We start from the raw sequence: 16,484 nt of genomic DNA, 5'->3' as shown, positions 1-16,484 counted from the left end.
AATTAAGTCATTAAAACATCCCATCTTGGTATAAAAAAAGTTCTCAATCCAATTGAACACTTATGGGAGGTTCTGGAGCGGTACCCAAGACACCGTATTCCACCACTATCAACAAAAAAAACACACAATTATTGAATTTCTCGTGGAAGAATGTGTTCCTTTATTTTGGCAGTTACCTGTATTTGGATACTACACCTAGAGAGAGCCGATCTGCAACAACTTCTCCCACTAGCGCATAATGGGACATAATTGTCTGAGTGGTGGGTCGTTTTTTTTCTCCACCTCTTTTCTTTCTAAATGACTTCAAATTAGTTTCCCAACACTTTGTGCTTTAAGCAAACATCCAACTGTGGTTAAACGGTGTGGAAAAACTCACCTTCAGCAGTGGGGCGGGGAGGGAGAAGGGGAGACAAAGATGGGCGCATGTGCTGTGAATTAGCTTTCGCGGGTAGGCTTGTGGTGGAAGTAACCTTGGAAACCAGCACGGGTGTTTCTGCATGGCTGCAGTCTGCAGTGCCTCAGGGGCTCAGTGACCCGGGTGCGAAGGGAGGAAGAAAGACAGCAGGCCGAGACACACACACTCCCCCTCTCACCAGTGGCCCCCGGGGAACCCTTGCACGCACCTCCAACCAACCAGCCTCTCTGTAAGGCCTCACTCTCTTTCTCCTTGCAAGTGAGTCTTCTCTCTCTCACTCTGCCTTTATGTAAGGCCTATTCGCCCCCTCAGTCTCACTCAGCCACTGTGTAAGACCTTGCTCTCCCTCTCCATGTGGGAGCCCTCTCTTTCTATGCCACTGAAAAGCAGCCACCAGTCTCTCATCATGTTCATATCTGAATGGAGGGGATAACTAACTTGGTCTATATGTTAAGAGCCCTTTCTGTCTTTTACACACACTCCACTCAATGCATGGACACTGCACAGCCAGAGGTTCAATTCAGCCAGTTTATTCACACAGCACATACTACAGTGGGTAATGCATTTCATAACATTGTACAGCGCTGTCACGCCTGACAAAAGACTCTTGATCCTATCAGTAGTATAAAAATAGTGTCACTACAAAAGTATAAATTAAGCCTACCGATAAGACAACTCAAATCCACAAAAACGGAACAAAACTATTTGCCAAAGCGTGATAAAATGACAAATTATGGAATCAAAATAAGAAACTTGAAATATTTTTTTTTGCAGCCCAGCAGAGTATAAAAAGAAAAGAATGACAAGTCTCCATAAAATAACACAACAGACTATTCTCAATTCCAATTGAGCATCAAAAATTGTGAACATGAGGGAAAGACTATTCATGTTAGCCATCTTGTATTTACAGTTAACATTTGCATCTTCTTTCAACACACCTAATGGAAAAAGATTGCGACCTGTGTTCCTGTGAAGCCATAGGTTAGCAGCATTTTTTTTTGTATTCTTTTAAGTTTGAATTTAGTTCTCTATAACAGTATTTAGCTTGAGTTGTGAGTATCAAAACCTTTGAAATGCTAGTTTATAAAAAGAGGTATGGTGTTATCAACGGTGCTCCCCATTTCTGCAACACTTGCTCCCTCTAGTGGAATAAAACAGCAGTTCTCTTGTATTTACATACTGCCACCCCTGAAAGGAGTACGTCAAAGTTGCCCCTAGACTGAGCTAAAGTCAGTTTGTGCCTTTGCCCCTAATGTTTAAAGCTAGGATTTTGGGAGGTTAAGCAGATCTTAGATCTGTGCCTAGGAGCAACTTCTAACCCCCTGAAACTGTTCCGTCTTAGAAGAAACACTGGCTTATATGATAGAATAGATCAGTACTCTAATATTGATTACATGCATATCTTGTAATAATTCTAATCTTACCAAAGAAAGCGTATGAGACAATCGTAGTAGTAGTATTGGAGATACCGACATCAACGACCGACTGCGTGTTCAGGATCATTTTTTGCTTGAAATCCTAATTTAAGATCTACAGGTAAAATCCATTCACTACGGTTGCAAAAAAAAAAGAAAAGACCAAACTAAAACATCAATTTCAGTTCCATTATCTATATGCTACACTTACTATTTGATCGTATTGGACAGATCCAAAAATCATCATGTCGGACAGACCAGAGCCTTTACTGCATGTCCTTCAGTCATAGAATTTGAGGTTAAAAAAAAGCACACCACTGCTTTGGACAGAGGAAAGTTAAGTCTGAACTATCTATACTGAATGGGAAGGTTATAGATGTACCTCGCTGTGTGACACTCACTTCCAATAGAGCATTGGTCAAGCCATTTCAGATGTTATGCACATTCCAACTCATTTGTGCAAGTTTGTACAAAGGCAACAACGATTTCACACACTCAACTCCTAAATTAGAAAGTTTCTCTCTGAACGGAGGATAGACAAAATTCAAGTGCGGGGAAGGTTGAACATACATTGGCAAAACATTTAATCCTTCAATCGAAATCATAAACAAATCCAGTGCATTAATTAAAAGCATGAAACCATAACAGCCACACCAGTACGTTTCTTTGGACTATTTGCTTTTGGATAAATTAACACATGGGTCTATCTTTGATGTAAAAAGTACAAACAACAAATGAAGTCTAAGAAAGACTAATAAATATGAGAAACTGACATAGTACATAAAGACACATGATGCTTAGTGTAGTGGAAGACGGTCTAAAAACAACATGGCTAAAGACAATTGAGGACCAGACTGAAAGACACCACAATGAAAAAGTAGAAAGATGCCACTAACAAGCCAGGGGCAATCAGACCAACGAGTTCCCAAACATACCCACCCCAACTGTTAAGTCATTCAGTATAGTCACTCAGTAACACAGTGGAGTTGAATCGCAACATTGTCCAAAACGAATCTGAGGCCAGGCCATACACAACCACCGGAGGCCACGCTCACCTTAAGCTGACCATACATCATTTGATAATAAACTGGGATTTTGCCACAATTTGGGATCCACTACAATTGCAGGTAAATCGTGATGTTGTAAGCTCCAACCATGCCGTAGGTCGCATAATGTGATTGGGTGCGATTATGGGTTTTGCACAGTCCCGATCCACATTCTAGGTCCCAATTATTTTTCTGCACAAAATTTTCTGTCGTATCTTGCGTAGTGAGGGGGGTGCTACAATGTGACTTGCAACTTGTCCTCCGTTGCTCAGCTACAGCCACATAGTAGGAGGTGGCCATGACACATCTGGAAATAGGACAAGGAGGGGTCTAGACATGTCGCAATGTGAGCAAACTGGTGTAATGTGAGCACACCTGTCGCAGACATCAGGGTGACAAGATTATGCAGACAATTTGCATAATGTGAGTGGGCCAACGACGTAAAGATTTGTATCGTTGTCTAATGTATGCCTAGCTTAGTCCTTCAAGTAGTTACTAAAGTCAGACAACTTTAAGCCATGGATGAAAAGAAGGCAATTTGATAATGTGAAGGCATGATGTTGACTATGACGTCTAAGGTCAGAAGTAACCTCGCCTGGTAACACAGTGCAATAAAGTGGGACTTGAAAAGTGTGTGTGGTTAAAATCGAGGAGAGAGCGGTCCTGTGATCCCATGTAGCTTGGTTGGCAGAGCATGGCACTTGCAATGCCAGGACTGGGGGTTCAAGTCCCACGGGTGACCAGTATGAAAAAAAAGTATACAAATGTATACACCCAGTACTATAAGTCGCTGTGGATAAGAATGTCTGCTAAATGAATTATATGTCAATGTAGAGAGCCGCTACAGCTGTATTACATGGGACATTTTAAAATATCTAAATAAAATGTTATCACATTGACCATATTACTTTTGGGAAATCCAGTCGAGTCAGAGTTCGGGCATATGACTTTGATATGTGAAAACCATTTATAAGATGCATACTTTCAGATTTTCTGAAATTACTTCCTTGTCAAAGCTGCTCATGCTTTGAAGTCCACTATGTAGGGAAGAGGATCTAACTAATGGTTAGATGGTGATGGAAAGAGACCAGTCAATTAAAACCAGTGCTCGTTTCATCTGCTCCTGCCATAGACTTCCAATCAAGTCTCATTCTGAGGCGCTGTGAAACCATACTGCTCGACAGAAGCAGAGCCGGCTGGTGGACGAGACTAGGCTAGAAGTGATTCAGCGAAAGACAGAAAGTTCTTTAAGGCTCAACTAATAATAGAGGTTACTAGCTAGCACCATATGCAACACCCTTAACATCCTTGACATTTATCCTAGGACTTTTAAGCCATTCAACTGCTGATAATTCTTGGTTGTTGCATTTGGCACTAACCAGATCAGCATCTTGAGAAGATCCCCCTATTCCTCACCTTCTTGAACAGTATCCAACCAGTCCAGGTGTTTGATAAAATAAAACATCCCATGGGGGATTCGAACCTACGCCGCAAGTTGTGACAATTGTCAGGAACCAGACGCTCTACACTGTGAACTAGCTAGTTACTAACTTGCCTGTGGACTTCTGGCAAGGACGCTTTCGTGAAAATGTGCTGGATCACATCCAACTATGTCAATGATTTGAATTGGCCGATACAGAATCTTTTACATAATTTAATGATGTGCTCAGCTGGTTGACCTCAGCATCATAACTAATTGTGCCAGGTTGGCCTATGAGAAAAGCTAGCAGCTAGCCATTTTAGACAACAGGTATAAACCTTGGGTCCAAGCAAAAGTTTACGAGTATGGCCCCTCAGGGTTCCCCTATCCCTATGTAGATGGTCTGTAGTCATTGGTGGAGAGGTCATGGTTAGGTCAGCGTTGGTGGTCAGGCTAACGATCAGGCCATGTTGGAGCGCAGGAAGATGAGTTTGCTCATCTCCTCAGTGGTGACCTGCTGTCTCCTCTTCATGGCCAGGCTCTGCTCACACACACTCACACACTCGCTGCGGATGCCCACGGCGGGCACGGCCAGCAGCCACAGTGCTAGGCGTGCCAGTCTGGGGAAGCGGTCACCCACCACGGTGCTCCAGTAGTGGAAGAGGTCTGGGGTGGTGCCCTGGAGGAGTGGTTCAGCCAGATACTGGAAAACCTCCTGTCTCACCTGGGTCTGGCTTTCATCTGACGATGCCTCCGATGACACAGCTACTACCCCTCTGGTGTTCACTCCACCCCCGGGGACGTTCACTCTAAGCCGTTTGGGTGTTGAGGGTCCATCCACATCCTCACCTCCGGACCCCCCACCGGTGGCTTGTACCCCATCGTGGGGGTCTGTGGCCATCTCGCAGGCGCGGGCGATGATCTCCTCATGCTGGTAGGCTGGGACGGGACGCAGCTTCAGCTGAGGATCCAGGACCATGGCTACCTGGTGGGCTTTCTCCACCTTAAAGTTCTCCTTCAGGGCTTCCAGGAAGTAGTGGCAGAGCTTGCTGGCGGTCCCCACCTCCCCAGCCTTGGAAGTGAACAGTTTCTCCAGTCGCAGGTAGACAGGTAGCACCTGCTGCAGGGTGGGCCTCCTCTGACTGCTGAGCTCCAGGGCGGCAAGGCGTAGAGGGGCCAGCAGGCAGGCCAGCGTCCCCAGCAGGTGTTTGTTGAGGCCCTGCAGCGTAGAAGCTGTGGCCTTGCTCCTCCCGTATGCCTCACATATCTGCTCAAAGTGGGCATGCACCTGAAGCAGGGCCTCAGCCGTGGGGTCCCAGCAGGGAGGGGTGGGGCTAGGCCTGGGGGAGCGGAGGGGTTAGACGTGCCCTCGTCGATAGTGGCACTGGTGGAGTCGTCACGTAACGAGAGGCTGGTGGAGGCAGCAATGTCACGGCAGGTAGCCAGCAGCTCAGTCAATTCGTGGAGCCCCCGCGCCTGCAGGCTGCGCTTCCCAAGCACCGCCTGGACCACTACACCCAGCGAGCACCCAGCGCATCGCAGACACACCCTCCCCCGCCCGCCTCCACCCAGCGGCGAGCCCCCCACCCCCGACACCCTCGGCTCAGTCACGTACACCGTGCGGATGTCCGACATGACAAACTCCGACAGCACGTTCTGGGTCCACTGGTGTACCTGCTCAGGTCCCTCCCTCAGGTCTGCCTCCTTGACACCTAGAACATAGCGTTTGAGCCTGGATCCCTCCACCTGGTAGGCTGTCAGCACTAGGCAGGCGTCAGGCCCCACTGTCTGGGAGTGGCAGGTGACGGCGATGCCCAGTGAGGTGTTGGAGCCCAGGGCGCAGGTCACCTTCACCTTGATCTGGTTGTACATGCGGGGAAGCTGGCGCAGGGCCAGTGAGCTCATGTTGCCCAGGGCTTCGCGGGTGGAGTAGGCACCGTGGCGGGCGCCCGTGTCCACTAGAGTCTGGGCCAGCTTCAGGAAGTCCTTGCTGTTGAGCATGTTGAGCACGCCCAGGTCTGTACACATCACCCTGAGGAGACGCTCAGCCACCTGCTGCCTTTCCTTCTCTGGTAGTCCACCACTGTTCTCTGTGGATAGAGAGAGGCATAGGAGAGGAGCAGTGAGAAAGGAGAGAGTGAAAGGAGAAATAGAAAAATAGATGGAAAATGAGGTAGAGGAGAACGAGTTTGAGTGCGTTTTCATAGGCAATGTGGCCTAAGTGTGTTCATTCATAAGCAGCATGACTATGACATTCATGAATAGTAGCCTACTCACGGTTGGTGTAGTGGTTTCTCTGTGTTGGCTGGGGCTGAGCCTGTATCTGGACTTGAACTATTTGAGCTTGGGCCTGATGCTGGGGCTGGGGGGACCTCCACAGTTGGTCCTGTGAGGCTGGGCCTGGTGATGTCTTTGGAGACCCCCCTTTGGTGTGGTTCTCATTATCCGCTGGGGGGATAGAGGGTTAGCATTCTGTGATAGAGAAGGTCAACAGCTAAAAGTCGGTAAATTGCTAATAATAACATGAGGTTGGCTAAAGGGTTAACTAATGACTAATTGTTAATGGGCCAGCTAGCAACGAGCTACAGTGGATTTAGCTAAAAGTTAATAACCAAAGGGTTGGCTATTGGCTACTAGCTCGAAAGTTAACAGATAGTTACATAGGGTTAGGAAACAACCACTAGCCTCTAATAGTGGCTACACATTATAAAACAACAGGGGTGAAATGGTTGTAACAAAGAGCATACTCAATTTAATATGCAAAAAATGAAATTAGAAAATGCAAAAATCAAAGTGTAGATGAAAATATCCCTTCGCTCTCCTAGGAATTTGTACGTTTTAGCTTGGAGTGCTGTACCAGCAGCTATTTCGGCCACCTAATTTGGCTGAGCTTTGTGCAAAGGAATAAGCAATTCCAATAGCTGGAAATACAGTATCTGAAGTATTCAGCCATTACAACAGTACATTTCCACTTCTGCTGAAAGCCCCTCTCCAACCCATTTGACTGATAGTGTTACACTTTAGTGTTACACTTGGGCTACAGCCAGTCTGGTGCTGTATCTGTCCCTCGAGGTGCAGGTAACTCACCAGCGTGGGACTGCATGTGCTCCAGCAGGTTGTTGTAGAACTGGAACGGGATGCCACAGGCGCCACATGTGTAGGGTTCTAGAAACACAAGGCCCAGAAAAAAGGGTTCCCGTATTGTAACAAGAGCACATCCACTGTGGACCTGCCCAGTCTATCCCCTGAGTGGTCCAAGATCTAGGCCACTGTGACAAGATGTTTAATTTTAACACATATAAAACACATGTTAAACCTACTTAATATCATCTATCTATGCCATTGAGGAGTGATTGAGTCTTCCTACCTAGAGACTTGGTCTCTGCCACTGTCGCCTTGTCTTTGGGGTTTTGGGGGCTGTAGGCCCGGATTGTTGTGAAGCACTTTGTGACTAATGCATTTGCAAAAAGATGTAAATAAATAAACATCATTTGATTGCTTGCTTAATTGAATACCTTTTTCATGACATTTCCCAACTGGCTTGTCAATAGTAACAGGTTTTTGCTGAAGGGCACAGAAGCAGTATGGCCAGCTGAAGTAATGTATAAGTCATCTGCTGCCACGACAACACTAAAAAAAACAGTTATGCCAACATAGTCTCTTCCAATTCACCATGGAGTAACCTGCCCAAATCCAAACCTTCACATCAACTACTACAGGATCACAAACAATTACAAAATGGAGGTGCAAGTGTGACAAGCCCAAATTAACAGGGAGACTGATAAGAAATGACAAGTGAGTAGGAAAACACGGAGAGGGTGAAATGGTCACATTTGTGTTTTCAGGCAGGCAGCGAGAGAGGTGGACTCACTCTGTGATGCAGGGAACGAACCGGCCACCAGGGGGCTTGGAGTACCTGAGGGAGAGCGTGAGAAAGTGACATCACAGACATTGCATGGATTTTTAGATAGGATTCCCTACTTGTCAACAATTTCAGAGTGTGCACTTGTTCTCCTCCCCTTGTGGAGTTAAAAGCATTCGATTGATGTAAGCATTGGCTAGAGAATGTTACCCCATATTTCTAAGCCAATCAATTATTTTGTTTATCCACAAGGGGGAGAAAATAAGTGTGTACTTCAGGGAGAGGGGTAGAGAATCAAACCAAGGCCTCAATTTGAATGTGCTTGGACACTAAACCAACACTCACACTCCTGTCTGATTCACTCTCCATCTACCGCAGTGTTGTACCCAGGTCTCAGTAAGAACACATCTGTGCAGAAAGACATTCATAAAACACACAGGCACACAGCTTATGAGAAGTGCCTCGGTGCTTACCGCTTGAGTTCTGGGAACTGTTGGTGTCCACCAGGCTGGACTGGGTCTTGCTTTCCATTTTACGACTAAAGGAACTGTCTGTGAAAGATAAAAAATGTTTGAACTGACAAGGAAAAAGGAAAACCATGGCGCGCTCCCGAAACATTTCCTACCTGGTGCGTAGAACCAGTTAGTCCACACACAATAAAAATACCTGAGTGCAGACCTACTGTATTTTTTGAGTGACTGACAACACATGGGTGAAAAGCAGGTGGATACATATCATACAAGGGGATATTGATGCAATAGATGATTTCCGAAGCCTACACAATACCAATCCATAGCGAAACGCCCACTATACTCTGTGTATTGAATTCTATCATGTCCTTGGTATGATTCACTCCCTTTTCTTCACAATTTTTGAAAATAAAATGAGAATTCACCCATAGCGTTTAAATATGGGTCCGAGTACTCCTCTCCACTCTCTCTTTTGACCCATATTTGTGCGCTAGGAGAGACTGTCAAGCTTTAATTAGCTCTCCATAGACAAACTGCTCAGTGGAGAGAGATAGGAACTGATCAGGTGAGCGATATGATAGATAAGAGGTGCAAAGGCAGCGTTTCAGATCACGGCAGGAGATTGTAGCCTTGGTTTATGGCAGGGATGGAGACTACAATAAATGTGACCTCCTCATGAGGGGCTGTAGTGCCCCACCCCAACCCACCTTTCCAGCGGCCCCTATCTTAATAACAGCGGAGAGAAAAAAAGTGAAAATGTTAGTTTAAATGCAAGTTCGCTGCCATTCTACACATTTTGCCATGGGACGGAGAGAAGATTTTGCAATTGTATAACTAATTTCATGCAATTCTACTCATTCTGCCATAATATGACATCACAGTGAGAGTGGCTAATAAAATCAATGTGGGCCCCGGTAATTTGACCATGAATACTACAAGTTTAGATACAGTGCCTTAAGAAAGTAAGAATAACTTCTCCATGCTCAAAAAAAAAAAGCAGACATTCAATATTTAAATATTTTTTACCCAGCTACCAATAGGTGGGGTTGAGGGGAATAGTTCCGCGGGATTACAGTGATGTCAAAAGATGTTACAACTAACGGTTTGTGGGGTTTGATTGAACCTACCCACGATTTGGGTAAACTTGCAAGTCTATTTGATGGTCTAAAAGTTTACACCTTTAAGTGGTATACATTATACTGTATTCGTTCACGCGCAGTGATTGCTAAAGTCTCAGTTGTGAGAGTGCGAGAGCTGCTTAAGCACAGATCCCAGGCCAGTTCTCCATACCTGTTTCTAATTTAGTGGCACTGTATTTGCTAACGTCCATGTTTCCATCCACACTTCCACGTGATCGAGGCGACTTCATATTATCAAAGGAGAAATCTGTGGGAAGAGAGTTGTCATTATCATCAAATAAATAGTGGTTCATTATTTTACTTTACATGAACCAATGAGAAGTGATTTGAGGACACCGGTGAATTTGATAGGTAAGAGAGGGAGGTTATTGACTACAACAGACGACTAGTCCCTTTTGTACACCTGTGAGATGACTTACTCATTGGTTGGTGAAGAGCCACATGCTCCTGGTATGGGTTGAAGTACTTATACTGCTTCCCACAGAACTCACACTCGTAGCTTCCAGTTTCTGTGGGGGACAATGAGAAAAAGTGGTTACATAAAATATCACATTTGCATGCGATAAATATACAAAATCTCATTCTGCAATGGTAAGAGTAGCATCCTTGGTAGTTCACTGAAATGGTTTCCTTCATTTTCAATAGTTGGGACATTGATAGACATCTAAATAATATGTTATTACTGTCATAAATTATATGTACTAATTACATCTATCTTGAGAGCAAAATTGCATTGCAATTTAAATGAGGATAAAACTAAAAACATTTCCTTAACACACTGCAAAAGTAGGATTTCAGATATAAAAAAAACTACTTTGAATATAAATAAAATATACAGTACCAGTCAAAAGTTTACACCTACTCATTCAAGGATTTCAATTATTTTTAACATTGTAGAATAGTGAAGACATCAAAACTATGAAATAACACATGGAGTCATGTAGTAACCTGAACCAAAAAGAAATATATTTTATATTTGAGATTCTTCACCCTTTGCCTTGAGAGCTAGGCTCACTCTTGGCATTCTCTCAACCAGCTTCATGAGGTAGTCACATGGAATGCATTTCAATTAACAGGTGTGCCTTGTTAAAAGTACATTTGTGGAATTTCTTTCCTTCCCTTCTTAATGCATTTGAGCCAATCAGTTGTGTTGTGACATGGTATGGGTGGTAAACAGAAGATAGCCCTATTTGGTAAAAGACCAAGTCCATATATGGCATGAACAGCTCAAATAAGGAAAGAGAGTCCATCATTACTTTAAGACATGAAGGTCAGTGAATCCAGAAAATGATGAACTTTGAAAGTTTCTTCAAGTGCAGTCACAAAAACCATTAAGCGCCTATGATGAAACTGGCTCTCATCTAGAATTAGTTTAACACTTGTTTGGTTACTACATGATTCCATGTGTTATTTCACAGTTGATGTCTTCACTATTATTCTACAATGTAGAAAATAGAAAAATAAAGAAAAACCCTTGATTTTCAACAAAAAAAGGTTTTGGTTTATCTTCCTCTAAAAACATTATAAATAACAAACTGTCTTTATTTACCAGTGTGAACAAGTGATAACCCCTCTATATAAAAGGGAGTTTCTGAAACACAGAGTCCTTTGCTGATGTGATGAAGAAACGGAATGAAAGTCCAACGAGGATTTGTCAGTGAGTGACTCACTCATTCATGGCTTTGGATCAAAATACACAAGTATCAACATTCTTTCTGATAGTCTTAATTAATACATGTTTTTACCAAATTAATCTGCTCATGTGTGTAATCTGCTCATGTGTGTGTTCAATAATTTGTGACACTGTGGTTACAGTGAAGAATGTAAACAAAACCCTATTCGTAATGAATAAATCAGATGCGTGTTGCAAGCTTCATTTTTCCTTATTTTCTTTTGCACTCATTTTATATCCAGCACCCGCATAACTCTCCACCTCATGGCCTCAAACTGCACCATTTTGTTTCTCTCCATCGCCCACACCCACTTTAAAAACATTTGGATAATAGAGCATTTAAAAAGGCTGACATTGTTTGATTCTAATACTTCTGACAGCCAACATTCTATCGTCACCCATACCTTTTGGATGTAACATTCCCAGAAGGCAGGGATTATTACAACCTACTGCAGGCCTAAAACCTATGGGTTTAACCTTCTGAATTAACGATTATATTGAAGATAGTAGCCAGTTAATGACTTGTGGGATTATTATTATGATGATGATTCTTTTTATTATTCCTGCATTATAATTATAGAAATGCCCCTAAGAAATGTATAATCTTAGAGAATATCTAACTCAATATCACATACCAGATTTGCCCTAATGAAAAATGCCCCTTAGATATTAATTTAGAATCCTCCAATCCTCAATTTAATTAGATCTACAGGGACATATTATTGATCTACAAGTATTTTCATTTAGAAACTGCCCCATAATGAGTTCCGAGAACCGTGTCATACCAATTATTATTGGATTATTCACCATGGCAACCACTTGTTAGTATAAGATTGAAAATGATGTGCATTAACCTTTTTATCAAATTCCATTATATATTTGTGCCACTGTCGATGCTGTGTTTTTATTTACAGTAGTGATGGACAGCTGAAGGCATTTTTGTTTTTCACAAGCGTAGCAAGCTGTGAATTCTGCAAACAATGATTCCATGATGGGCTATTAGCAGGACAATAGACTTCATACTTTTACAAAAAGGATAGTCTAATAGCTCAGCTAGGTGTGAAAAGAAAATCCCCGCAACTTGCAATGTATTAAGTACTCGAAAGTTTTACATTTCTAACTCCAAACCTCATGCAACTGCAAAATGTTGGATAAAGCATATACTGTACAGTATTTGTTCATCAACATCTTCATGCTTTTGTTAATAAAATTCTAAAACCACTTTCAAAATGCAGATGTTTATTTCAACTATCAGCAGGACACTAGGGAATAAATGTCACGGAATAGTGCCATATTTTCCTAACGGAAACACTTAGGCCTACATCGGCTACAATAAGAAAGGTTTTTTCATGGAATAGAAACACCATAATATTAATCAAATGAATTAAGCTACAAAACGAAATTCTGAGGGTAGCAATACGATGCATTGGCGGAGAGCCAGGCGTCATTGGCGGAGAGCCAGGCGGAAAATTACACGTTGAAGATTGCGAAGAACAAAATTGAGTCACAATCCATTCCAGGCACACCGGTGAGCTCTCAGCAGGACAATAGACTTGCCGAGTTTAGGGACTTTAAATGTACAGTATTAATCAATGTTTTGCGAGGCATGTCAATTCTCCCATCTCTTTTGCATAGCACACCAAATGCACTGTTTTCTAACCACATCTGGATGGCTCCATAACAAATTACTATGGGAATAAAATCACTGAATGACAGAGCATGGGGACTGGTCTTTAAAAATCTGATTTTTATGTGGAAATGTAAGGATTATTTTGCTCTTCACTCGCAGTCACTTAATAGCCTAGGCCTACTCCAACCGGTCACGTTGTACAGCACCATATTTTCCTAACTCAAACCCTTAATTAAATCACTTTAGCTGTGATTGTAAAATTAATCAAGGCTCCCTTTGTTATTTAGTTTTATAACTAAAATGCTTGACTGTATTTAAAGACATGGATGACTTGTATGCTGTGTGATGACATGCACAAATTAATGATTGATATACTGTATATTTAAGTAGGCCTTGCTGCAAATAAGTTACGCTAAAACAGCTACAGTAAGAAATGCATTTGTTTTCTTGGAATAGAAAACCCATAATATTCATCAAATTATCAAATCAAAAAAATCTATCCCATATAGTCTGTGCTATTCAAGGCTCCCTTTGACTCTTAGGCCACCAGCTCCAAGTCATTTCTATAACTTAGTGTCTCAAAGATGCCCTCTGGTGGGCAAACTAGTACTACCATTAATGGGAACAATGGCTGACAAATAACATGCCATAGAATTTTGCAGCAGCCTGCAAGCAGTACGCCAACTTTTATAGGAAGAACCACTGTGTGTGTGTGTGTGTGTGTGTGTGTGTGTATATATATATATAGAGATATATTTCTCTACATAGATATATCTACATATCTCTCACACAACCTTTCAAAGTTTGGGGTCACCTGCCCATTAAAATAGCATCAAATTGAACAGAAATACAGTGTAGACATTGTTAATGTTGTAAATGACTATTGTAGCTGGAAACTACTGATTTTTTATGGAATATCTACATGGGCGTAGAGGCCCATTATTAGCAACCATCACTCCTGTGTCCTAATGGCACATTGTGTTAGCTAATCCAAGTTTATCATTTTATAAAGGCTAATTGATCATTAGAAAACCCTTTTGCAATTATGTTAGCACAGCTAAAAACTGTTGTTCTGATTAAAGAAGCAATAAAACTGACCTTCTTTAGACTTGTTGAGTATCTGGAGCATCAGCATTTGTGGGTTCGATTACCGGCTCAAAATGGCCAGAAACAAAGAACTTTCTTCAGTCTATTCTTGTTCTGAGAAATGAAGGCTATTCCATGTGAGAAATTGCCAAGAAACTGAAGATCTCATACAATTCTGTGTACTACTCCCTTCACAGAACAGTGCAAACTGTCTCTAACCTGAATAGAGAGTGGGAGGCCCCGGTGTACAACTGAGCTAGAGGACAAGTACATTAGAGTGTCTAGTTTGAGAAACAGATGCCTCACAAGTCCTCAACTGGTAGCTTCATTAAATAGGACCCGGAAAACACCAGTCTCAATGTCAACAGTGAAGAGGCGACTCCGGGATGCTGGCCTTCTAGGCAGAGTTACAAAGAAAAAGCCATATCTCAGACTGGCCAATAAAAAGAAAAGATTAAGATGGGCAAAAAGGACACAGACACTGGACAGAGGAAGATTGGAAAATTTTTTTGGACAGACAAATCTAAGTTTGAGGTGTTCAGATCACAAAGAAGAACATTCGTGAGACGCAGAAATTAATGAAGATGCTGGAGGAGCGCTTGACACCATCTGTCAAGCATGGTGGAGGCAATGTGATAGTCTGGGGATGCTTTGATGGTGGTAAAGTGAGAGATTTGTACAGGGTAAAAGGGATCTTGAAGAAGGAAGGCTATCACTCCATACCCTGTGGACAGTGCTTAATTGCAGCCAATTTCCTCCTACAACAGGAAAATGACCCAAAGCACAGCTCTAAACTATGCAAGAACTATTTAGGGAAGCAGTCTGCTGCTATTCTGTCTACAATGGAGTGGCCAGCAAAGTCACCGGATCTCAACCCTATTGAGCTGTTGTGGGAGCAGCTTGACCGTATGGAACCTAAGTGCCCATCAAGCCAATCCAATTTGTGGGAGGTGCTGCATGAAGCATGGGGTGAAATCTCTTCAGATTATCTCAACAAATTAACTAGAATGCCAAAGGTTTACAAGGCTGTAATTGCTGCAAATGGAGGATTCTTTGACACAATTCATATTTCAATTTTAAAAAATCATTATTTATAACTTTGTCAACGTCTTGACTATATTTCCTGTTCATTTTGCTACTCATTTCATGTATGTTTTCATGGAAAACAATGACATTTCTAAGTGACCCCAAACTTTTGAACTGTAGTGTATATAAAGCAAAGTACGATGTGCCCAGTCACAAACCCCTAATCTGCCAAGCAACAGTAGACCAGCATACAGTGCAGCCTTACTTGGCCCTACTTTCTGGAAGGGTTCCACTGGCTCCTCCTCCTTGACGTCTTCCACAGGTCCTAGAACAACCTGCTCGTATGGGTCTGGGGTGAAAGGGGGGGCGACAAAGATATATGGAGAGAGAGGTCAAGTTAATTGACAGAGGTTACTTTATTTAAAGCAGCAGTAACCATGAGTGGAAGTTAATGAAATCTGTTTTTCTTAGGGCAACAATGATACTTATGCTTACATGCTGACCAGACCGCTCAGGTCGCATGCGCGAGCATTTCAAAATAAATGTACACATGCATGTTATTCAATCATGGCGCCAACAAGCGTCAGCGTTGCCAGGCGCAAAAATAGAAGTCGCTTTTATTTGTGATGCAGAATGCGATTCAAGTCCTGCCTCTCCCACTCCTTATTGGCTTTTGGAAGCATATACACATGTGCCATCTCCTCTTTGGTTATACCCACGTGGGTGATTGATAGATGAACTTGAGGTCGGTTGTGGTAATGCACATTATTATGAAAGTTGCCAATAGTCACAAAGTTCAAAGAAAAAGCCTGGAAGGAGGAGCGATGACTAGAAACGATTCAGCTGACCGTTTTATGTGTGGATTAATTGTCGGAGTAGAGGACCTTGTGCATTTCAGGTAAAATAACTCAATGTTTATATCCCAGGAAAAATTAGCTAGCAACAATGCTAGCTAGCTAAATAGGACAAATTAGCTAGCAACTGCAAGCTAGCTAGCTAAATTGCCATACAAGTTCAATGCTTTTCAACCTGTCTCCAAATTAATATAATTGGTTCAGAGTTTATTTTGATATTTCAACCTGCGTGTTGTGATTGCGATTGGTGCGTTTGTGTCCGGTATACAGTACATTTCCACAACACGATAATTTGGATAGCCACGTTAGCGTTGCCATCAGGTAGGTGCTAGAAAGCAGGCTAGGCAGTGCTAGGTATTAACAGCCAATCCGTAGACAAACATTGGCAGTAGAATTGCCTTACTGAAGAGCTCAGTCGCTTTCAACATGGCACCTACATAGGATGCCAC

At 42.6% G+C, this 16,484-nt stretch overlaps 1 protein-coding gene across 1 annotated transcript in view; it reads right to left on the bottom strand.

The window, feature by feature from the left end:
- Positions 1 to 929: 929 nt before the first annotated feature.
- Positions 930 to 16,484, bottom strand: part of LOC115123011 (zinc finger protein 618-like) — a 38,416-nt gene continuing 22,861 nt past the window's right edge. The window contains 10 exon segments of the mRNA XM_029652307.2: positions 930 to 5,650; positions 5,653 to 6,386; positions 6,574 to 6,744; positions 7,384 to 7,461; positions 7,664 to 7,747; positions 8,168 to 8,212; positions 8,632 to 8,709; positions 9,919 to 10,014; positions 10,187 to 10,276; positions 15,447 to 15,530. Of these exon segments, the coding sequence (XP_029508167.2) occupies positions 4,757 to 5,650; positions 5,653 to 6,386; positions 6,574 to 6,744; positions 7,384 to 7,461; positions 7,664 to 7,747; positions 8,168 to 8,212; positions 8,632 to 8,709; positions 9,919 to 10,014; positions 10,187 to 10,276; positions 15,447 to 15,530 (2,354 nt within the window). The 3' untranslated portion in view covers positions 930 to 4,756.

The sequence above is a fragment of the Oncorhynchus nerka genome, linkage group LG4 (assembly GCF_034236695.1).
Source record: "Oncorhynchus nerka isolate Pitt River linkage group LG4, Oner_Uvic_2.0, whole genome shotgun sequence".
NCBI lineage: Eukaryota > Metazoa > Chordata > Actinopteri > Salmoniformes > Salmonidae > Oncorhynchus > Oncorhynchus nerka.
The sequence above is the reverse complement of the archived record's forward strand: the minus strand, read 5'-3'. Positions and strand labels throughout refer to the sequence as shown.